Raw genomic sequence first — 25,103 nt, forward strand, 5'->3', positions numbered from 1 at the left:
AAGAGGAAAAGTGAACAAATTAACATATACTCTATATCGGATAGTGCCCAGTTCGTGGCAGATAATTAAATCAAGACTACCTGCTAGGAAGTGACTAGCAGGAAGTCGCTGAGGAAAGGGCGGTTGGGGGTTTAGCCTGAGACCTGAGAGACAAGTAGAAACCAGGTACTGGAACAAGTGTTCAGGTCCGGAAAGAGAACAAGCTTGGCAAGCAAAGGAGGCCAGGATGGGTGGGAGAGGGCTGAGGGAGGGAGAGATGCCACGTGAGGAGCGTGAGGCGTAATGGGCCGGGGCCCAGAGCATTCAGGGCTTCGGGGGCATAGGGAGAAATTTGATATTATCTGTAAATGTCAAGGAAAGCCACTGAGGATTTTAAACGAGGATTGGAATTGCATTTCATATTTATTTTTTCTTTTACATCTTAAAAAGAGCCTCTGGCTATTGGGAACTTTGGTGGAAAGTAAGTTACACTGGGGCAAGAGCCCCTCTAACTTTCTAGCAGACCTTTTCCCATTCAGGGCCTCCATTTATCTATCAATAAAGGAGGGTGGGTGGGAACGCGGGTCCTAAGGAATCGAAGATGAAGACGATACCCCTCGCAAACAAAGAGCAGTTTACAGCTCTCGTTAGATCATTTCCGCGTTTCCCTTGATACTGATTCCTCGCAATACCCTCGGGGCTAAGGCAGAGAACCAGCAATCTGCCTACTTCGAAGATGATTCATCGCCGTGCAAAGGTCAGGAGGAATCTCCGTAAGGGACGCGTGGCTCCTTCTGTACAGGGCAGCCAATCGCAAGGAGGAAAGCGGCCAGGGGGCAGCACCCTTGCCTGTCCTGGCCGCGTCACTGGCTGACAGCCGCGTCGTTCTTCCGCGGTGCCACGTGACTGTGCATACTGAACTTTCGCGGTTAGAGTCGCCTTCAGCACCTCCCCGCAGGTTCCTTCTCGCAGCTCCCCTGGGCCCCGCCTCCTCCAGGGGCCGGGCGATGGGCGGGCAAGGGGGCTGGGGGGTTAAAGGGAGGCCGGCCCGGGAGTGGGCTGCCTCTGCCCGCGTCACCCTATCCCCTCAGCCCCGCCGCGGCAGAGGACGCGCCTTGGATCCAGGTCGCACGGGGCGGCCCAGACTCCAGAGGTGAGGAGAGGGGAGGGACTCGAGACGCGGGGGAGACAGCGGTGCCGGCCTTCCCGTGGTCAGCGGGCCCCTCTTGGGGTCGTCCTCGCCTCTGACCCAGGTGTGGTGGGAGGAAGCGCGCACCAACGGTAGCCGCGGGCGGTCGTAGCTGGGCCGTGCGAGGTGGGTGTGCGTAGGAGTTATTTCCTCTGTCGGCAGGGGCGGAGGCAGGGCCAGCGTCAAAGCCCCACTCCCCCAACCCGGGTGATCCCGACCCAACTCCGACGGCAGAGGGCTGCCCATCCTCCACCCAACACTTCGCGCCGGGTGCCCAGCTCCCCGCTGGTAACGGTGCGGCTCTTCCGCCAGAGTCCTCGTAGCGCCTTCTCGAACCCAGATATCTGGCAGCAGGACCAAGGAGATAAGAGCCGCCACCACCACCTTAGACTGATGGGGGAACTGAGGCTTGAGCAGGAGAGAGGACTTGATTACCTTGGTTTTTAAAACCACACACCTGGTTAAGTACAAATCAGGACCTTTGGTTTTTCAAGACTCATAGACTTAAGTTGCAATTCTTTCACTGGATAGATGGAGACACTGAAAGGACACAGAGGGACAGAGCGTTGCCGAAAATTACACAGCAAATCATTTGCAGAGCTAGGACTTGTACCCAGCTTTACCAAACTCATAGACTATTAGGCTGGGCCCTTCCTTGCACAGATTGGGGATCACGGTGAGTTAGACGCATTCAGGACTTAAACTCCTTTCTGGCACTCATTCTAGTACCTTTTTCCTCCTTGTCCCTGAGGCTTTTTGTGTGAAATCTGGAACTAATGTGAGATCCAGTATTGGGTTAAGCAGAAGTTCTTGTCTTTGAAAGTTGAGTCAAGAAGAAATGGAGGGGGCTTCCCTGGTGGCGCAGTGGTTGAGAGTCCGCCTGCCGATGCAGGGGACGCGGGTTCGTGCCCCGGTCCGGGATGATCCCACATGCCGCGGAGCGGCTGGGCCCGTGAGCCATGGCCGCTGAGCCTGCGCGTCCGGAGCCTGTGCCCCGCAAAGGGAGAGGCCACAACAGTGAGAGGCCCGCGTACTGCAAAAAAAAAAAAAAAAAAAAGAAGAAGAAGAAATGGTGGGCCCAAAGCTGTTGGCAAGAAATAAGCCCCCTTTTTTTTCTTCAGTAATCTCAAGGGACGGAGACTAGTAGTTGTCATTTACTGAGCAAATGCTATGTGCCAGGCGCTGTGCTAGGTACTTTACTTGGGTTAGTTTTAAAACAACAGTGCAAGTTGAGTAATGTTATCCCCATTTTACAGGTGAGAAATTAATGCTGAGTAAAATGAAAATTTTCAGTCAGTGCCATACAGCTGTTGAACAGTTTAGCTGGGATCTGAATAGAGATCTGTCTGACTCCAGGACATACCTAGTGATTCTCCAAATAGGCTCTCAGCCCACTGACTCAGAATCACCCAGGGAGCAGTCTTGGATCTCATCCCTGGATTTGTCTGAGAAGCTGCATTTTAACAGATCTTCATGTTTGATATCATTGTATTGTACTATAATTTGCTGCCTCCTGGAGGAAGATCTAGAGATGACCTATTCAGGGATTTGGCGACTAGATTAGATTCACTAGGGGTCATTTTATGCATTGATATTACTTTTAATGAGTATAAACCCCCAGGTAGATGATTGCCAGACTAATTTCTTTCTCTTTTTTTTAGTATTTGTTTTTGGTTGGTTTGTTTTTATAAATTTATTTATTTATTTATTTTTGGCTGTGTTGGGTCTTTGGTGCTGTGGCAGGCTTTCTCTAGTTGAGGTGAGCGGGGGCTACTCTTTGTTGTGGTGCGCAGGCTCCTCATTGCGGTGGCTTCTCTTGTTGCGGAGCATGGGCTCTAGGTGTGCAGGCTTCAGTAGTTGTGGCACGTGGGCTCAGTAGTTGTGGCTTGCGGGCTCTAGAGCATAGGCTCAGTAGTTGTGGCGCATGGGCTTAGTTGCTCTGCGGAATGTGGGATCTTCCCAGGCCAGGGCTTGAACCTGTGTCCCTTGCATTGGCAGGCAGATTCTTAACCACTGCGCCACCAGGGAAGCCCCAGACTAATTTCTTGACACAAACTTGGTTATGGTGTATGGAGGTGGAGGGGGAGGAGTAACTGATTTTTCTTCACCACATAGCTCTTTTTTTTTTAAGATTTTTTTAATATATATTTTAAAAATTTATTTATTTTTTTATTCTTTTTTTTTTTTGGCTGCGTTGGGTCTTTGTTGCTGCGCGCGGGCGTTCTCTAGTTGCGGTGAGCAGGGGCTACTCTTCATTGCGGTGCACCGTCTTTTCACTGCGGTGGCTTCTCTCGTTGTGGAGCACGGGCTCTAGGCGCACAGGCTTCAGTAGTTGTGGCTCGCGGGCTCTAGAGCGCAGGTTCAGTAGTTGTGGCGCACGGACTTAGCTGCTCTGCGGCATGTGGGATCTTTCCTGACCAGGGCTCAAACCCATGTCTCCTGCATTGGCAGGCGGATTCTTTCTTTCTTTCTCTCCCTTCCTTCCTCCCTCCCTCCCTCCCTTCCTTGGGTCTTCGTTGCTGTGTGCGGGCTTTTCTCTAGTTGCAATGAGTGGGGGCTACTCTTTGCTGTGGTGCTGGACTTCTCATTGCAGTGGCTTCTCTTGTTGTGGTGCACGGACTCTAGGCACGTGGGCTTCAGTAGTTGTGGCATGCGGGCTCAGTAGTTGTGGCTCGCAGGTTCTAGAGCACAGGCTCAGTAGTTGTGGCACACGGTCTTAGTTTCTCCACAGCATGTGGGATCTTCCCAGACCAGGGATCGAACCTGTGTCCCCTGCATTGGCAGGTGGATTCTTAACCCCTGCGCCGCCAGGGAAGCCCTTTACCACATAGCTCTTAAACTGTTATTCGTCCGTTCCCTCAACAAATATTTGTTAAGCACTTATTAGGTGCTCTACATGTTTCAAGGTACTGGGGATAGAACTATGAACTGTATTAAATATTAAATTTAATAATAGGCTCAGAAATGAGGAGAGCACTTGGCCATAAAATTATTGCTTTGAACTAGCTCCTAAGAGCTCTTAGCAAGGAAATAAATTTGGGGGTCATGTGGTATTTTAGAAGAGATCTAAGCTTGGAAATTGGAAGATGAGGACTGAGAATCTGGTCCTACCAGTTGAGCAAGTGACTAAACTTTGATGTTTTTCATACTGGAGAATAGGAATTCATACTCTGATTCTCAGATTTACTGAGGAGGCAAGTGGGAGATGTAGATGAAATCTTTTTTAAAATTTTATTAAAATTTTTTTCTTTTTTTCTTTCTTTTTTTGGTTTTTTTTATTTAGATGAAATCTTTTTGAAAGCAGTGAATTACTATGCAAGGAACTATTTAATTATTTTACCATGGTTTTACATTAAGCTATTTTCCTCTTGGGTATTTTATTATTTTGTCTTATATTGGGCTTTATACAAGAAAAAATATATCGTAGTGCTTTTACTACTGATATAAGCCTTGTGGTAGTTCTTCTTTTTGCATCACAGAAATAAATGGGCATTGTTAATCATTTGTGATAACTGGAAAACAAGGAATATTTTTTTGGCTTCATTATATTAACTTGAAACTTCACCTGTTTGTTCATTTCAATAAACATAGATCTGTAACCATACATAGCAAGTGGGAGGCATTGTGTTAGGTTCTGGGTTATGTAGACACGAGGATGACTTGGTGTCTGCCCTAAAGTGGTACTCTCATTTGAGACTCATGTAAACTTGAGTGCTAAATAGCTATATGTCATGTGTTGGGGAAGCATAGCCTAAGAAGTTTCAGCCCCCTTCTCCTAGTCATTTGAGGTGGGACTTAAAAGATTAGAAAAAGGACCAAGATAGATGGAGATAGAAGGGAAAGACATCCCCAACTGAAGGAACGACATGAGCAAGCGTCCCAAAGGGCAAAGGATGCTTATTAGTATTTTCATGGACTGGTGATTGGAACACTGGTGCATGAAAAGAAGCAAGAGAAAGGCAGTTGCAGGCTCATTCACAGAGAGAAGACTATACTAAAGTTATTTGACTATATTTCAGTAGGAGGTGGAGAGCCATTGCAGATTTTTGAAGAGTGTATCCAAATGGTTTGATGCCATGTTGTTACAGAATGCTTCTTTTGAAGAAGAGGCATCATGGGATGGTGGTTAAAAACATTGGTTCAATTCAGTGTTTAAGGCTGAAGTATGTCATCAACTTTCAAATAGTTGAGGGAAAAAAAACCCCCAAACAAACCAACCTGAGTGTATGAAGAGTGCAGAAGTAGTGCAGATGTAGCAAAACATTAACAATTGGTATATTGTTAAATGGGTGGATTGTGAATAAGTGTTCCATGTATCATTCTTTCAACTTTTCTGAATATTTGAAAAGTTTCAAAATAAGCAGTCCAGAGTCAGAGAGTAGGTTTGAATCAGACAGGTCTTGATTCTCATCATGGTTCTACTGCTTATAAGCTGTGTGAGTACTGGAAAATTATTTCTGAACTATATAGTCCACACCTATTCCAGCCTAGTTTAACTGGAATTTTCCACTTAGGAGAAGAGATTTTTTTGGTAGATGACTTGTTCACATTAATATTAGGTTAATGCTAAGACTTCTCGGGACTTCCCTGGTGGTGCAGTGGTTTAAGAATCCTCCTGCCAATGCAGGGGACACAGGTTCGAGCCCTGGTCCGGGAAGATCCCACATGCTGCAGAGCAGTTAAGCCCGTGTACCACATCTACTGAGCCCGCCTGCCACACCTACTGAAGCCCGCGCGCCTAGAGCCTGTGCTCCGCAGCAAGAGAAACCACTGCAATGAGAAGCCTGTGCACCACAACGGAGAGCAGCCCCTTCTCGCTGCAACTAGAGAAAGCCTGCGCGCAGCAACAAAGACCCAGTGCAGCCAAAAAAAAAAAAAAAAACTTCTCAAGTTTTCCGCAAACCTTAGATTGAGGTTATTTTATATAGTAGCTATTTATATCCCCTTCTCTGTCTTCTTTTGGATTATTTAGTATTTTCTGTAATTCCATTTTATCTCCATTGTTTATTAGCCATAACTCTTCGTTATTAATGGGATTGCATTAGAATTTATAGTATACATCTTTTTAAATATTTATTTGTGGCTGTGTTGGGTATTCATTGCTGCGTGCAGGCTTTCTCTAGTTGCAGTGAGCAGAGGCTACTCTTCATTGTGGTGCGCGGGCTTCTCACTGTGGTGGCTTCTCTTGCGGAACACAGGCTCTAGGCACGTGGACTTCAGTAGTTGTGGCATGCAGGCTCAGTAGTTGTAGCTCACAGGCTCCGTAGTTGTAGTGCATGGGCTTAGTTGCTCCGTGGCATGTGGGATCTTTCCCGACCAGGGCTTGAACCCATGTCCCCTGCATTGGCAGGCGGATTCTTAACCACTGTACCACCAGGGAAGTCCCAATATAGTATGCATCTTTAACTATCACAGTTTGCCTTCAAGTGATATTATACCATTTCATGTATAGTGTAAGAACCTTGCAATACTATGCTTTCTCTCCTGGCTTTCTGTATGTTAAAATATATATATATAACATAACATTGGCCATTTTAACCGTTTTAAAGGTACAGTTCAGTAGCATTAAGTACATTCTCAATGTTTTGTAACTGTCACTACTATCTATTCCCAAAACTTGAAACAGCAACTCTATAACAATTAGGCAATAACTCTCCATTCCTCCCGGTCCCTGGTAACCTGTAATCTATTTTCTGTCTCTATAAATTTGCCTATTCTAGATATTTAATATAAGTGGAATTATATAATATTTGTCCTTTTGTGTCTGGCTTCTTTCACTCATCAGTGTTGTAGATGAAGAGTATCAGAACTTCATTTCTTTTATTTATTTATTTTTAAATATTTATTTATTTATTTGGCTGCATTGGGTCTTTAGTTGTGGCATGTGGGATCTTTTTTAGTTGCGGCATGTGGGATCTAGTTCCTTGACCAGGGATTGAACCCGGGCCCCCTGCATTGGGAGCATGGAGTCTTAACCACTGGACCACCAGGGAAATCCCTGAACTTCATTTCTTTCAAATGGCTAAATAATATTTCATTGTGTGGCTTAGACCATAATTTTTTTTCCATTCATCTGTTGATGGATACTTGGGTTGTTTCCACCTTTTGACTATTGTGAATAATACTGTTATGAACGTTTGTGTACAAGTATTTGTTTGATCCCTGTTTTCAGTTCTTTTGAGGGTATACCTAAGAGTGTAACTGCTGGGTCATATAGTAATTCCGTTTAACTGTTTGAGAAACTACCGAACTGTTTTCTACAGTGTTTGTACCGTTTTACATTCCCAGCGCAATGTATTAATTATCTTTCAAAAGTCAGTTAATTCTTTTTGAAAAAAAAATTTTTTTTGTTAACATAACTTTTAAAAACAGAAACCACTCTATGCATCAACAGAAGACTTATTAAGTGCCTCCTGGGTGCCCAGTTCTATGCAGGGTGTTGTGAGAGTTCACAAAAAGCATAAAATATCTCCTTGAATAATTTTTAATCTAGTTGGGAAGATAAAGCATACATTCATCTGACATTTATTGAGCATCTAAACAATGGGAATTCAGAGAAAAATGAGATTCTATTTATGTGCTGATGACCTATATACTCTTCCCCTCCCCATTTATTTTTTCAATTTTGGCTTCTCTCCTATGCTTGACACTCCCATTTCTAATTGCCTACTGGACATTCTCATTTGGATATCTAATAGAAATCTCAAACCTATGAAATATAAGTCAACCTTTTTGTTGCCTCTTATCTTTCCATTTCCTCCTCCATATTCTCATGCACTATCCTTTTGTGTGGTCCACCTAACAGAATTCATGTTAGACGTGTCCATCTCCTTTAAGCACCATCTTGTGTCTAATTGCACCACTGAAATGTCAAACCTCCATTCCTGCCCTGTCTTGGAATTTATGCCTTTGTCAGCCATAGTTTACAGGATGAAGTCCAGGCTGACAAGGGATTACATAAGAAACTGATCTTTCACTCGGTCTTTTTTTTTTTTAATTTTATTTTTGGCTGCGTTGGGTCTTCATTGCTGCATGCAGGCTCTCTTTAGTTGCGGCGAGCGGGGGCTGCTCTTTGTTGCGGTGAGTGGGCTTCTCATTGCGGTGGCTTCTCTTGCTGCGGAGCACAGGCTCTAGGCACGCGGGCTTCAGTAGTTGCAGCATGCGGGCTCAGTAGTTGCCGCATGTGGGCTCAGTAGTTGCAGCACACGGGCTCTAGGGTGCAGGCTCAGTAGTTGTGGCGCACAGGCTTAGTTGCTCCACAGCAAGTGGGATCTTCCCAGACCAGGGATTGAATCCGTGTCCCCTGCATTGGCAGGTGGATTCTTAACTACTGCGCCACTAGGGAAGTCCCTCACTCCAGTCTTACCTCATGCAGTTTCACCCCAGGAATCTGGCAATCTAGGTGACTTCTTCCTGGGTCTTGGGTTTTCCTGGGACCCTTCACTTGCCTGAGTTTCCTTTCTTTTCTTACTTTGCAACTTCCACACATTGGCCTACAGCCTATTCCCTGCTCTCTCAGAGTATGCCAAACCTCTGTTATGGCACTTAGAATGTTATAGTTTATCTGTGTATAAATCTGTCTTAACCCACTGATTGTGGGTAGAAACTGGGTTTCTTATTCATTTTCGTAAGAATTTACTGATCTCCTACTATGTGCTAAGCATTGTTCTTGGTACTGGGGATACAGTAGATATGAGAAAGACTATAAATAATAGTTTTTTAAAAGTTTAAATACATAATATAATTTTCAAAAGTCTCTATGAAAATGCTGTGAAGAAAATAAAGCTAGATGAGGGTTTAGGGAATGATGGAGTGGCAGTATTATTTTATTTGGGATGGTCAAGGAAGGCCATTGTATGGAGAGGATATATAAGCTGAGGCATGAAGGATGAGAAAAGGCCTGCAGAGATCTGAGGGTGTGATTGTTCCAGGCAGAGAACTTGAGCAAGTGCAAAGACCCTAAGAAGTGAATCAACTTGCCATGTTCCAGGAACAGCAAGAAGGCCAGTAGGAAATGAGGGTGGAGAGGTGGGCAGGGTTCAGATGTTATAAGCTATTGGAGTAGCCCATGTGAGATCTGATGGTGGAGGGTAGTGAGAAGTGATTGGATTCCAGATACTCTGGGCAGTGGGGAGAGGATGGATATATTACTCAAGGTAGAGAAGACAGGACTTCCTGATGGACTGTATGTGGGAGTCGGGTGGGGATAAGGAAAAGAAATATCGACGGCTAGATTTGTAGTCTAGGTTCTGATGCATTGTGTCTAGCACAGTGGTTAGCTTACAGTAATAAGCAGGCCAGTACCCAGTCTCTAGGAGCTCACATAGAAAGTTAACCAATCCATCCTTGGAAGGCTTGTTGGCACTTCACAGAACAAAGATGGGTCTGAATTTTCATTTCTGGCGGGGGGCAGTCCTCTCACAGTATTAACTTCCTAGTCTAGGGCAAAGGAACAGTGGCCTGGGCTCCAGCTGTGCTGGTTGCAAGCACCTGTAAGTGGGATGGAGATGGATACAGAAGCCTTTGCTCATCCTTAGCTTCCCGGGCCTTACAATGCTGTTATCTTCCCTGAACTTGTCTGACAACAGTGAGTTGGAGGATCAGATGGAATAGTGTAAATGGAGACTCTGTCTTGGTTTTACCTGTTTATGGTTTAGTTTTTTTTTTTCTAAAATAATCTTAGGGACTTCCCTGGTGGCGCAGTGGTTAAGAATCCACCTGCCAATGCAGGGGATACAGGTTCGATCCCTGTTCCGGGAAGATCCCACATGCCGCAGAGCAACTAAGCCCGTGCACCACAACTACTGAGCTTGCACTTTAGAGCCCACGAGCCACAACTGCTGAAGCCTGCGCACCTAGAGCCTGTGCTCCACAGCAAGAGAAGTTACTACAATGAGAGAAACCCGCGCACCTCAATGAAGTGTAGCCCCCGCTCGCCGCAACTAGAGAAAGCCCGCGTGCAGCAACGAAGACCCAGTGCAGCCAAAAATAAATAAATAAAAATAAAAAAATTTATAAAAATAAAAAAAAATCTTAAACTAATTTTTATTCATAAAGGGCAAAAAAGGAAAATATTACTTGCTTGCTTGAAAAAGAATTGAATAGCATAACAGACCAGAAGATGTAATATGATAATTATTGTCAAATGAGTGATACAGTAAGTGATTTTCTCGAAAACCTTCAGCGCCTATGCACTGTCTGCAGGTGAAAGTCTGCCTTTCTTAACCTGGCATAAAAGCCTTCCAGAATCTCCCCTAGGTACCTTTGCCACTTTCTCTCTCATTGATCTCCCATATGCATCTGGTGCTCTAAACGTATCATACTATTTCTCATTCTTTCCCTCCAACCCCAGAACTATTGCTAGTTGTGTTTTCTTTTCCCTCATCCATTTTCCAAGTCCTTCCCTCATTCTTTCATCTCCGACCCAGACTTCAGATCCCAGGTGAGATATGTTGTTCCCAGGAAGCCTTTCTAAACTGCTCTGTCTCTTGCAGATTTCTTCCCTGCTTAGATGCTCTGATCCTAGTAGTTGGCAGCTTCAGTTTTATTTAGCAGTGAGTTGTGGCATACATACACAGAGCAGAGCATGAATATGGAATCGTTATGTTTCAGAGACAGACTTTACCAATCTCTGAACACTGTTGCCTTCCAAAAAGGCATTTCGGTTTCACAAATTGCAAAACTGTTTCATATGCACTATTGGTTAAAATTATATGCTGTAATTACTTACCAAAAGTAGACATTGTTTCTCTTATATCTGCAAAATTTCCAAAAGAAGTTGGCTGACCACTGTCAGGCTTACATAGAAGGGATATCCCTCTCTTTTAGTTCAGTTCTCTTAGACTCTCAGTAATTCACACGGGAAACAGTGCCAGTGCTGCTGTTTAGTCACCCGGATAAGACAGCTTTCTAAGTAGTCACACTGCATGTGCCTAATTAAAGAAGAAAGTACAGAAATGTTTTTCCTTTTTGTGTTGCCTGAACTGCCATTATACTTTAATATATGAATATGTAAATGTATTTTTCAAATGTTTTGTTGATTTTTTCCTCCAGTTCCTGCAACGTAATGTGGAAGGTTCAAGTGTTTTCTTCTTGAACCTTTCTCTTCTTCACTCTCAATTACCAATGTTGATAAAGGGAGAAACTACCCTAGATGATACAGGAGAATCCTATTTTACTGAATTTCATGGAATATGTAGTATGTATTCCAACTTTCTGGAAATGGGAGTCTGGCTATAGACTGTATTTCAAGAATAAACACTGTAACTTCATTTTTCATGAAGCAATTGGTGAGTACTGTAATTGAAAGCAGTAACAGGCTTGGGGGAATGAGAGGATTTTTGTGCAAAAAGGGATACTTGAAAAATTTGTTCCAGAGTAGATATTTCCACCTGAAAATAAATATTGCTTTGCATCCTACTTTTTCTGTATTTCAGTTATTTGGTTAGCAAATATTTTCATTTCTATTTTCGAAAGCATGTACTTGGACACTTCAGGGGATACAAAGATGAAACAGAATAGAGCTTGCTCTCAAGGAGCTTAATTTATATGGAGGTCATACCTACAATTTAGTTTAAGATAATTTTTAATGTAGTTTTATATTGTTTGGGGTTTTAAAGTAGCCTTGAAAAAAGGGAAAAAAGTAGTTTTGAGGAGAATTTTAGGGAGTGACTAGGATCAATAAAAGACTATAGATGGTTTTTGGATTCAGACTGATGGCTAAATCATTTCCACTTCTAGGACTGTTTGTGAGTGAATACCTAATTTTTTGAGAGCTGGAGATGGAAAAGGACTATGGCCATGAGTATAGAGAAAGGAGAGTTGGGCACAAGTTTGTAGATGTCAGTGCCAGGTCATTTTGGGTAGCAGGTAGGTGAAACTGGGATGTGTAGGATAACTGAATTTCAAAGTGTTTAGAAGTACCTGAAGTTAGAGAAAGCTAATTAGGTAGGTGATAGGAATAGTAACATGCTCAAAAAAAGAGCTATTCTTGGAGTCTTAAAATCTGGATTTTATTATCTGGCTCAGTCACTTACACAAGCTAAATGAATAACTAAATTGGTCAAGACACTTCACTTTATTATGGTCTATCTATATCTTTATATTTAATGTGGGTTTCTTATAGACAGCATATAGTTGGGTCTTATTTTTTAAATCTTATCTGGCAATCTGTTTAATTGGCATGTTTAGACTATTCACATTTTTAAAATATTTTATTTTTGGCTGCGTTGGGTTTTTGTTGCTGTGCAGGGGCTTTCTCTAGTTGCGGTGAGCAGGGGCTACTCTTTGTTGCAGTGCACGGGCTTCTCATTGCGGTGGCTTCTCTTGTTGCGGAGCACGGGCTCTAGGCACGCAGGTTTCAGTAGTTGCAGCACACGGGCTTCAGTAGTTGTGGCTCGTGGGCTCTAGAGCGCAGGCTCGGTAGTTGCGGCGCACGGGCTTAGTTGCTCCCTGGCATGTGGGATCTTCCCGGACCAGGGATCGAACCCATGTCCCCTGCATTGGCAGGCGAATTCCCAACCACTGCACCACCAGGGAAGCCTTGACTATTCACATTTAATGTGGTTTTTTTTTTATATGTTTGGATTAAATTCTACCATCTTGCTAGCTGTTTTCAATGTGTTCTATCTGTTTTGGGTCTCATTCTTCTTTTGGGTTAATTGAGAATTTTTTATGATTCTATTTTGTCTCCACAATTAGCTTATTATTTATATCTTAAAAAATTTATTGGTTACCCTTGAATTTACAATGTACATCTTTAATCAGAGCCTACCTTCAAATAGTATTATATTACTTCATATATAGTATAAGACCTTACAATTCTTAATTCCCCCTACCATTCTTTGTGCTCTTGTTTTGTGCATTTTATTTTGCATGTGCTGTAAAAATGCATTTCTATTTTTGCGTTAGTTATTTTTTTTAGAGCAATTAAAGATTTTTTTAGTTAAAAATAAATATTGTTTTCATTTGTTCCATTTCTTAGACTTTATTTGTTGTGTACTGTGTAGACCTGAGTTTTTGTCTGGGGTGTGTGTGTGTGTGTGTGTGTGTGTGTGTAGTAGTAGTGCTGGTCTGCTGGCAATAAATTCTCTTAGTGTTGGTCTGAGAAAGTTTTTATTTCTTCTTCATCTTTCAAAAAATATTTTCTCTGGGGATGGAATTCTGGGTTGACAGTTATATTTCTGTGATAAAGGTATCACTCCATCTTCTGGCTTGTATGGTTTCCAGTAAGAAGTCTGCTGTAATTCATATCTTTGTTCCTGTGTATGTAGTGTGTTTTTTCTTTTTTTTCCTTTGGCTGTCTTTAGAATTTTATCTTTGTCTTTTGTTTTCAGCAGTTTGAATATGATATGTGTAGGTGTGTGGTGCTGTGTTGTTTGGTTTGGCTTTGTATTTGTCCTTCTTGGTATTCTCAGAGATTCTTGGATCTATAGTTTGGTATCTGTCATTAATTTTGGAAAATTCTTGGCTGTTACGTCTTCAAATATTCCTTCCACCCATTCTCTGTCTTCTCTTTTTGGGATTCTAATTATGCATAAGTTAGTTTGTTTAATACATCCCACAGCTCTTGGATTTTCTCTTAAATTATTATTTTTCATTTTTTTTTAAATTCTGTTTTTCTGTTTTAGTTTGGGTAATGTCTGTCGACCTATCTTCAATTTCATTGATTCTCTCTTTGGCTCTGTCAGGTTTGATGGTCCTGTCAGAGGCATTCTTTATCTCTGTTACCACGTTTTTCACTTTTAGTATTACATTTCAGTTCTTTCTTACAGTTTCCATCATCCTGTTGCACTTTCTAGTACTAATTTTTATCTTTTTACTTTCCAGCTAGCTGCCATATAGGGCGAGATTTGAATTTTGTTAGTTTTTTCTTATGCCTCTTTTAGGTTTGGAAAAGCGTTTTGGCCCAGAACTCACTAAGAACTATTCCAAAATAGAAGGACATAAGGAATGCACTCCGACTAGCTTGGCCTGAAAGTAGGAAGTGAGAAGAGAGTTATAGACCAGTTGCACTGAGGAATGAAGAGCTGCTGTGCGTATTCACCAATCTGATTGACTTTCCCAGGGTAAGTGGTCATCTAAATCTGTTCTTTTCTTCCTTATCTATTTAACAAGACCATCAATGTAACTACTGTTTTACTCTTGTTCAGTGGGATGACCAGCTATAGCCCTTTTGTCCTAAACAAAATTAACGTGGGTTACTTTTACAAATATTGTGTTCTTGAATGGGTCATGGGTCCTGGATTATGGCATCTTGGCAACATTAGGCTTATAGAACCTCACAAGGGCCTCTCTTTCTGTCAGTTCTGAGGCAGGAAACTACCCGAGTCCTTTGTCTAATATATTTTATCTCTTATTGGCCACAGTCATAAATTTGTTTATTCATTTATTATTTCCTTCATTCAAATATTTTGTAAGCCTGCTATCTCAGAGTTACCGTACATTGTTGATGATTACAATGATGAACAAGATGTCCTTTCCTCCAGGACCTGGAGAGACTCTTCCTTAACTAATACAAAAGTATGATTAGTACTGTAACGGAGGCGTGAAGTGCTATGGGACACAGATTCATTTGGGCTGGGGTCAGTGCTTTGAAGAAGAGAGAGCATTTTAACTGGGTTTTAAAAATGATTGGGGTCTTGATAGAGAGTTGGATGGCCATTCTAAGCTAAGCAAACAGCCAACGCAAAGCCACTGATTTGTGAAGTGTTTGGCAGTTTACACTCTGTTCCTCTGAAGGTCTGTTTCTTTTTCCTTCTCTTTTACTCTTATTACAAGACTTATTTTTTGTTGTCCCTCCTCTCTTTTTGCTTATTTTTACCTTCTTTGTTTTCCTGTAGTTCTTAGCGGTAGGTCTTATGGCTGTAGTTTTATAGTTTAGGACCCGGAGATGCAGTATCACCTGGATCTCCTCCTAGTTGAAGTGTTGGGCAACATTATTCCTCTATTCAGCTCATGTTTTAGAGTGTATACTTAGGATAGTAAAGCGAATCTTTCTTTGCATGAATATAGATCCTGCCCTTAGGGCAGATATGACTCTATACTAGAACAAAGTAGAATAGAACAAAAGCTTTCAGAGATCAGACGCTTGCCGCATCAGCCTACTGCATGCTGTTGATGTTTCTTTCCTTCAGCAGTCTCTTATCAGCTTCTCTCTTTTCTTTCCTACCAAACCAGAGCATGTTGTTCAAAGACACAAATGCATTCTGTGCTAGTTTTTTTTTTTTTTTCTCAAAACATACCTTTACTCTGTCACTCACATTTTCTTTCTGTTTATTTTCAACAACTAGTAGGTTATCTTAAAAAGGACCCACCCCCTGAAAAAACAAAAACAAAAAAACCATCTTCCTTGTTTCAGGGACTTTTGCAGGTAAGGTAGGTGTCAAGGTTTGAGACCAGATCCTCTTTTGCAGTATTCATGGGCGTGAAAAATCTGAAAATAAGACTGTTAGTAGCATATAGAAAGGAGGAGACAGGCTACCCCAGTACTGTTTCTCGAGAAAAAAATTTCAGGGGGAGCCAGGCAGAGATGGAGAAGAATCCTTGATAGTTTATACTTTTGGGAAGTCCTGTACTCAGTGACTTATTTGCTTTAACTTGGTCTGATTCTTTTTTCCTGGATCAAGACAAATGAGGCTCAACTAAGGAAAGTGAATATAAGATACTACCCCCAAGTGAACTCCTCTTAACTCTCATGAATGACAAGTAGGACTGTTAAAATGTGTGAGTACTGAGAATTACTTAATCAGTTAACCCTCGTATTTTCTCTGGGGTAGGAGGCTGAAACATCTATCTCCAGAAATGTCTTTGAAAAATAAAGAGCAAGATGACCAATACAGTCCTCCATCTAGGATCCATCTGGAGCATGAAGAGGAATCACATAATGACTTCCAGCAATTTGAGACCAATGATCAATGCAGACCTCATGCTAGGATCCATTTGGAGCCTCAAGAGAAACCGGATACTAACTTCAAGCAATTTGTCATCAAAAAACTAGAGAAGAGTTGCCAGTGCAATTCAACCAAAGCCAGAAATATCATTTTCGGCTTCCTTCCTGTTTTGCAGTGGCTCCCAAAATATAATCTGAAGAAAAACATTTTAGGAGATGTGATGTCTGGCTTGATTGTGGGCATCTTATTGGTGCCCCAATCCATTGCTTATTCTCTCCTGGCTGGCCAAGAACCTATCTATGGTCTGTACACATCTTTTTTTGCCAGCTTCATTTATTTCCTACTGGGTACCTCCCGTCACATTTCTGTGGGCATTTTTGGAGTACTGTGCCTTATGATTGGTGAAGTAGTTGACCGAGAGCTATACAAAGCTGGCTACGACACTGCCCATGTTACTTCTTCTTTAGGAGTGGTTTCAAATGAGAGCACATTATTAAGCCAGCCATCAGGCAAGATATGTGACAAAAGTTGCTATGCAATTATAGTTGGCAGCACTGTAACCTTTATGGCTGGAGTTTATCAGGTAAGAAACAGTGGAATAAGTGGTTGTTTCTGGCAAAAGAAATCACTATGCATGAAGTCTCAGATCTGTAAGGGAACTTAGCAATCATAATAATTAAAGCTGTCTTTTATTGAATGCTCAGGATATGGAAGAGGTAGAGCCAAAATTTAAACCCTGGTTTGACTCCACAGGTAAGAGAAGGCTGCTTCTATTTTCTCAACCCTAGGCAGCCTCTTAACCAATGAATTTCAGTCAGCCAGAATTCAGTTATTTGATTGTAAAAATTCAGACCAGAAAGGGACCTCAGACCACCTAGTACAACTTCTTAATTTTGTATGTCGAGAACTATCAGATTTGCTTGAAGTTATTTGTGGTTGGTTATTGGCAGAGTCAGCACTAACAGGGAAGAGGGCAACAGAATGGGGGTTGGGAGAGGAAGAGTGCAAGAGTTTTTCAAACTACAGATGACTTCCCCCCTTGTTCTAGAATTGCTGCTCTAATGAGTGACTCTCACTAAAGATAGTAGTTTTCCTGGACTGCTGGGAAGGGAAGAAGTTGGGGACCACTATTTCATGCTATCAGCCAGGAGAAGGATTAGAAATGAAATTCTTTTGGGTCTCCCATAGAATCCACTAATCTGCCATTTTCATCATGCCTCTGCCTTTTGGCATTCAGGAGTCAGTGCCAACATTAAACCTCTTCTCTGTTACAGACATGTGGAACCAATGTAGGAGGGGGAAGAGTAGCTCACTTTACTAGGTGCTTGGATAGAAGGAGAGGGAGAAGGGACTGGTGTGCAGAAGAGTTGTGCTCCTCAGAGTTCATTTGTGCTTTTTTGTTAGTATGCCTCACCAAGAATGAGGAATGGTGCAATAGAATTCTGAGGAATTATTGGGAAGAGAAAAAAGAAAGAAAGAAAATGTTATATCTTTGAGGATATAGAATTAACATGGGAGGCAGTATGGCATAAGCACATATGCATTGGATGAAAATAGTCTCTCAGTTTGAAGTTAGATTAAAGAATTCTATAATAATTTTTAAAGTGTGATTCTATTTTGATGTGAATCTAGTTTTTTGTTTTATCAGTTAAAACTTTACTTTTATGGTAATGATATGTAATTTAAAGAAAAATACATGTTTTTTAAATTAGAATTTTTCCAACTTGTGTTTTTATGATTTCTCATGGATCCTTGAGAAATTTTTTTCTTTTTCAAAGCGATCTGAACCTTATTCAAGTTTAAGAAACATTGTGCAAGAAGGTAGGAATCCTAAGCTCTTGTCTGGGCTAGTCAGTAAGGGCAAGTTGCTTAGCCCTCTGAGTGTCAGTAAAATGAGACCTCTCTTTGTAAAATGAGACGATTGATAAATGATTGTGTTTTTTTCCTAGCTCTGACATTCTGTGGTGCTCTGATGGTATGTCTCCACACAAAGAAATACCAGGGGAATACAGGATTTAGAAGCTCTTTTCCATTTATATTTAACACTTGTATATCCTTCCTTCCAGGTAGCGATGGGCTTCTTTCAAGTGGGCTTTGTTTCAGTCTACCTCTCAGATGCCTTGCTGAGTGGATTTGTCACTGGTGCCTCCTTCACAGTTCTTACATCTCAGGCCAAGTATCTCCTTGGACTCAGCCTTCCTCGGAGTAGTGGCGTGGGATCACTCATCACTACTTGGATACATATCTTCAGAAACATCCATAAGACCAATATCTGTGATCTCATCACCAGCCTTTTGTGCCTTTTGGTTCTTTTGCCAACCAAAGAACTCAATGAGCGCCTCAAGTCCAAACTTAAGGCACCTATTCCTACTGAACTCTTTGTTGTTGTGGCAGCCACATTAGCCTCTCATTTTGGAAAACTAAATGAGAAATACAATACCAGTATTGCTGGACATATTCCCACTGGGTTTTTGCCACCCAAAGCACCGGACTGGAACTTAATTCCTAATGTGGCTGTAGACGCAATAGCTATTTCTATCATTGGGTTCGCTATTACTGTATCACTTTCTGAGATGTTTGCCAAGAAACATGGCTACACAGTCAAAGCTAATCAGGAAATGTATGCCATCGGCTTTTGCAATATCATTCCTTCCTTCTTCCACTGCTTTGCTACTAGTGCAGCTCTTGCAAAGACATTGGTTAAAGAATCCACAGGCTGTCAAAGTCAGCTTTCTGGTGTGGTGACAGCTCTGGTTCTTTTGTTGGTCCTCTTGGTAATAGCTCCTTTATTCTATTCCCTTCAGAAAAGTGTCCTTGGTGTGATCACTATTGTGAATCTCCGGGGAGCCCTACGTAAATTTAAGGATCTGCCAGAGATGTGGAGGATTAGCAGAATGGATACAGTTATCTGGTTTGTTACTATGCTGTCCTCTGCACTGATAAGTACTGAAATAGGCCTGCTCGTTGGGGTTTGTTTTTCTCTGTTTTGTGTCATCCTCCGCACTCAGAAGCCAAAGACTTCATTGCTTGGTGTGGTGGAAGAGTCTGAAATCTTTGAATCCATGTCTGCCTACAAGAACCTTCGGGCTAAGCCAGGCATCAAGATTTTCCGCTTTGTAGCCCCTCTCTACTACATAAACAAAGAATATTTTAAATCTTCCTTATACAAAAAAACTCTCAACCCAGTCTTAGTAAAGGCAGCTCAGAAGAAGGCAGTAAAGAGAAAGATCAAAAAGGAAACAGCACCTCTCAGTGGAATCCGGGATGAAGTTTCAGTGCAACTTTCCCATGATCCCTTAGAGTTCCATACCATAGTGGTTGACTGTAGTGCAATACAATTTTTAGATACAGCAGGGATCCATACACTGAAAGAAGTTCGCAGAGATTATGAAGCCATTGGCATCCAGGTTCTGCTGGCTCAGTGCAATCCCTCTGTGAGGGATTCCCTGGCCCGGGGAGAGTACTGCAAAAAGGAAGAAGAAAACCTTCTGTTTTATAGTGTATATGAAGCAATGACTTTTGCAGAAGACTCTCAAAATCGGAAAGATATATATGTTCCCAATGGTCTGAGTTTTTCCAGTGATTGATTGAGAAAGTAAATAGAAGGAAGAACACTGTCTAGCCCCAGAGGTTAAAATTTCAAGTTTTTTAACATTTTATACTGTGGAACTGGAAATTGTTGCACACTAGAAATTTTAACCTTTTGGCTCGACAGAATTCTTCCTTTGAAAGTGATGGCCTTTGTAGATACACGGATGCAGCAGAGCTTTTAGTTAGGCAGAATCAAAAAGAAGAAAATACTGTGCTTTTAAACTTTCTTGCAAATATGAGTATTCTTGGAATTAAATAAATATCTATTGAATTGAACTGTAAAGTAGCCCCAAAACTTAATTACCATCTTGTTTTAGGAGATTTGCATCTGGACTGTTCCTTCTCCAGGAGGTAAAGGGATAAAGTTGGCATTTACATGAGAAGTGCTGGAGCCTGTTCGGCATGGCTCTTTGGAGAGGGAGTAGAAAGGAAGTAGGGAGAGAATGTTGTGTGTGCTCTCCTAACAGCAGGTCAAGAGGCTTCTGGGGTAACGGTAGTACCTAGACAAGCTTGTTCTCACTTGTAATTCTCTATTCCCTGTCTTTGCCCCCCAGATGGCAGTCGGATCTCTGGCTTTTAATAAGAAAGCACCATTCCTCTCGGGCACAGTCTTATCAGGAGTCTCATGGCTGAGCAGGTTTGTGAAATCCTACCAGCCAGCCCCATATTATACAGAACGCTCTTGGTGATACATTTGATGTTTTTAGTCAGCCTTTTTGTTTAGGGTAAGTAGGTAAGAAAAGAGCTCTTCATAATCGGCCAACATAATGAGAATCCTCTGTCTCTTCTGTGATCCCTATCTGTCGCTGTTTCTGAGTATTTCTCTACCATTAAGCTCTGTTTTAACTTTCAGTCATTTAGTGTGTTTCCCATGGAATCTGTCCTAAACTGCTATGTCTGATTACCAGTGAGTGACAAGTTTGCCAGATAAAAGGCAAAATGCTGACTCAGCAATTTTATGTAGCCTTTTAAATGAGCTTGAGGCAAACTGTTCAGGACAAATTACAAAAAGGAATGATTGACAGCTTCCCTTAAGACTGTTTATTTAGCAGTGAATTTTTTTTTCTTTCTCATTGTATTTTAGCAAGGGTCAGCTGGGAATTGACAGTCTTTCTCATATTTGAGAAGCTGCTGTTCATCTTTACTCTGCAAGAAAAATTTATTATAACCAATGGAAAAGAATTCATAGAAGTGATAAGAGTGCTTCCAAAAGAACATCAATAATTGTAGATGTTTTAGTGAAACAAAGCTAATGCTTACTGCCATGTACCCTATTGATGTACAATAAATATTGATGACAGTGACAGCATTTAACTCTTTAGGCCACCTCAAACTATTATGTAAGAGAATTTAGAAGCATCACATTTATACAACCTAAGTTCTGTGGGTGTATTATTTATGATAGCTGGTCACAGGTTTTGGCCCAGAAATACTTCCTTTTGAAAAGCAAGTATGTCTGACATTGAAAGCTTATAGTTCTGTATCTGTACTTTTAAGGGCGTGGAAAAAAACACACAGGTTTTCCAAAGTTAGGACTAGTTGATGTGAAATTGAAACATTTAGCACACCATTTTAAACAAACAAGATAAAAATTGCAAAAGTGAAAAACCATTTTTAACCCACTCCTACATTCTAAACAGTTTAAATATTTATAAGAAGCAAAGCCTATGTGTAGGGCATCTATTGGAGTGGAAGACTTTGAACCATCTTTCTTGTTGGCTCCATAAACTGCAAGTGTTGCTTTTCTTTTGGTAGAGCTCTGCCCATCAGTTTACATGAAAAATGCCTTTCTGTTATTAAAACAAAGCAATTTCTTAGCTAGATTTCTGTCTTTGAGGTGACTGACAACATGATTAAATGTAATAGTGTTCTGAGTTTTAACATCCTTTTAGAACTTAAGTCTAGAATTTCAGAAATGTTAACTGCTGTTTGTATTTGTGTCTTTTGCTTATTGTTTGTAGCCAGTATTTGCTGTTTCTCTCCAGTCTTATGAATAGTAATAGTAAAATCAGAGTGTCTTGGTTGTCATTTGTTTCTAACCCCTCTTGTACCTCCACAAGCCAGGTTTGAATCCAGATCATTGTAGATATCCAGTGCCATGTGACAGAGTAATGAGTACATGTTCAAGACGACTCTATAATTTAGCAAACCCTAACACAGCAAAAAAACCCCACAAAAAACCATAGAATTTGGAAAATCTCTTAAAAGAACAGAGTAACAGGGTTTGTCTTTTACGTGCCATTTCTGTCCATAACGTGGATATAAGCAATTCTGGAACTTTATGCAGTTAGCAGATTCTTGAATTGTGTTCTGGTTTGTTCTTCTGCCACCTACCCAAACAAACAAGAGATTCTGCTCTTGAAAGCCATTTGTAAAAATATTTAAGGTATCACTAGAATTTAAATCTTACCTTCTCTGCCTGGTTTGAAGTCTGCCTATACTTACATGTTCAGATTTTTTGATTGCTGGTATTTAAAGGAATCAAACCTGAAACCAAAATCTAATTCACCAATGAAACTAACATATTTCGTTTGCTTTCTTACTCAAGGGTTTGGACTTTAATTCATTAGGTGATATTTTACACACTTTAATGATACGAAGATATCATGCTTACTCTAAACTTTAGAGTCTAAATGAAGCATATTTGCATTGCTTATTGATAAATATACAAAATTCTGAATATCTTAAATTGGTCGTTTAATTGAAATATGTGTACACTCTTGATGGTTAAAACAACCAGAGGGGTGGAGTGGGCCAGTGCACTGAGAGACTAAGGGTAACATTCAAGAGACAGATGAAGGGAATAGACCATTGAAAAGACTATCTCTGACCAAACAAGGGATAAAAGAGAGAGACTCAGTTGACTAGGATCCAATCCCTGGTTAGCCACGCACAACAGTAGGAAGACCAGGATTAAGAGCCTCACCTTAGTTTGAAAGCAAGCTCAGAACTGGATTCTGCTTCCAGAAGGGGAGGGCACAGATTCACCAAAGCTGAAAGAGCTGGTAGCCAAGGTTGGGGCCAAAGCCCAGGTTGACCTACTCCAGAGCACTAGACTGAGTGACTGTAGCCTCTGATGGTAGTAAAATTGACAGATGCCTAGTTGACTTTTTTTTTTTTTTTTAAAGAAGGATCAAAGGAAAACACAATTTGGATAGTCTGACTTAGCTTTTAAACGTTAGTAGACTGAAGCCAAAATTTGTTGGTAAATTTACAGCATGGTAAATGGTGATCTTTGAACTGTGTCAGGGTGTCAGATGAGTTCATTAGGCTATTCTAATGCTAATGACCACATTTTAACAAGAACAGTAATTCTCTGCGTGGGTATTCTCTTAGTAATTTGTCATTTAAGATCACACAGTCTGGGTGTTAGCCCGGATCTTAATATAAAAGTAAGAAAAGTGTTACAGTGAATTTCTTGGGAACTTAAATTGAGCCTAGAAGTTATTATGATAAATTCAAGCTTTGTGATCCTTATTAATGTTCTTAATGAATTGTTTTCCTCTGTGTGTTGCTATAGATGAGCCATAACATCAATGTAGACAATACCTCAAATACTTCCGGAGGACCTATGCAGGAGTCTAGGGCCAGGTGCTGGGACTACAGTACTAAATCCAGTAGGTGGGCTCTATGCTAACTCTTTTAGTAACACATGGCGACACTTGGAGGTGCTTTATGGAGGGGCTAAGCTGAGCTTGGACTGAGGTCTGAGCAGGAGGCAGGCAGTTGAGGCGAATAAGGACGCCCCTGGTCTGTTCAAGGAATGATTGTACAGTGACAAGGTAAGAATCCTACCGATAGGATTTAGACTTTGCTTAATTTTTCTGTTCTTTAATGTTTCTCTTTTTTTCTTCTACTGTTTTATCTGTTCTAGTGATGCCTTATTTGAAATTGGGCTTTAAGAACTGCAAAAAGGAAGAAATTGGATCTAGAAGGCTTTTAGGCTCTGAACTAATTTGGCTTTTTTTTTTTTTTTTTTTTTGGTGTAAGGATTTTAGATAATCATGAGTGGAATCATTCATTTGAGTGCTAATAACAAGAATGAAAATTGTAATGCAATAGGCCAAAATAATATACCAGCTAGTTTGTTATCATAGCCTATTATTAAAGTAAAATACTGTAAGTATACAATTTTAGGGTTTTTTTTTTTGAATGTTAGTAACTTTAGAAATGGAGAATTTAGATGTAGGAGTGGGAGAAATTTATTTTTATAAGGTTATTTTTATCCTGACAAGGACTATTTTTTAAAAAAGGGTTTTGCACCTGAAATTTTAAAGTAAACATGTTAAATACAGTTATACCAAATAGTGGAGTTTTTGGCATGTATTTTATTTTTCTCCTAGTGATATAAGATAGGAAGGAGATATTGAATTATGAAAACTGGAATGATGAAGGACACTAAATGCTTTTATGGGAGCTACCATGTTTGTAAATCTATGCTGGAACATTGTATAACCTTCCTTGGATTTGAATTATGGCTCCGAAATTGGCCAAATAATTATAATCTTCTTAAAAATACCAATGACAGAATTTCTAACTGAAGGTTTTCACTTGGCAAACAGACAAGCAGCCTTAGCCAGAAAGGATTTTTAGCTGCAGTTTTAAGAAACTTATTTTAGGGAAGTTCTTTTCCCACACCCCATTCCCCATCCCTAAAATAAGTTACTTGGAATGAAACTGCTCTTGCCTTTTCAATTCAAATCAGTTGGGAAGTTACTGTTTGAGTTCTGATGCTGCCATGATTTCTCAAAAATTAGTGTGAACAAACCAGTCTGTATAAAACGCTACCGTTTTTGGTCTCCTCTGCAATTTTGTATACAAATCAAGACAATATCAGGGTGAGAGGTGAATGAACTTAAAATCTCAGTCTTGTTTATTCACTAAAAAAGTATACTGCCTTTTTTTTTTTTTACAATTTATTCAAGGCTAATGACTTTGGGGAATATGTTTCATACCATGTATATCTTTTTAAATTAAAGCAAGTGCCTTGATGCTATTCCACATAAATCTTGCTTAACCCTCTATGGGATGAGGATGAGTTATTGATGGATTACAGTCTACTGCAGGAGAGGGGGAATTGGTTAATAGCAGATCCTTTTCATCTGGGATCTATTTGTGATTGTTTATTATATAAGATCCTATATGTGTTGTGATCTAGAGGTGTCATTTCATTTGTCTGCTAATAAATTGTTATGCTAATAAAATACTACTGTGTATAAATTATTCAAGTGTAAGGGGGCAGGGTTTCTAACTAAGGAACACATTCAGGTCACCAGTGAGCTTTACAATACTATCTCTTTATATTTGGAGGGTGATTCAGTCATTCATTTTCCCCATCAGACAAAAGTATCTGTCCTTACAGAAAGTCTTAAAGCATAAAGAAACCCAGTTCTTTCCTTTTTGCTCTGGGGTCCTGAGTGAGTCAGTTCACCCTTTGGGGACTTAATTTTTCC

General features: G+C 40.8%; 1 protein-coding gene across 2 annotated transcripts; it reads left to right on the plus strand.

The window, feature by feature from the left end:
• The first annotated feature begins 943 nt into the window (after nucleotides 1-943).
• On the plus strand, nucleotides 944-24,822 carry SLC26A2 (solute carrier family 26 member 2). 2 transcript variants are annotated; one of them, XM_030834047.2, is made up of 4 exons: nucleotides 944-1,132; nucleotides 14,056-14,235; nucleotides 15,946-16,642; nucleotides 18,126-24,822. In XM_030834047.2, the coding sequence occupies exons 3-4, from the start codon at nucleotides 15,971-15,973 to the stop codon at nucleotides 19,644-19,646; spliced, it is 2,193 nt and encodes a 730-aa protein (XP_030689907.2). In that variant the 5' UTR covers nucleotides 944-1,132; nucleotides 14,056-14,235; nucleotides 15,946-15,970; the 3' UTR covers nucleotides 19,647-24,822. The 2 variants fall into 2 exon arrangements, with proteins under 2 accessions (XP_030689907.2, XP_060152421.1); XM_060296438.1 differs by lacking the exon at nucleotides 944-1,132 and adding an exon at nucleotides 11,361-11,457.
• The last annotated feature ends 281 nt before the right edge of the window (nucleotides 24,823-25,103 follow it).

Source organism: Globicephala melas, chromosome 3 (genome assembly GCF_963455315.2).
Source record: "Globicephala melas chromosome 3, mGloMel1.2, whole genome shotgun sequence".
Lineage (NCBI taxonomy): Eukaryota > Metazoa > Chordata > Mammalia > Artiodactyla > Delphinidae > Globicephala > Globicephala melas.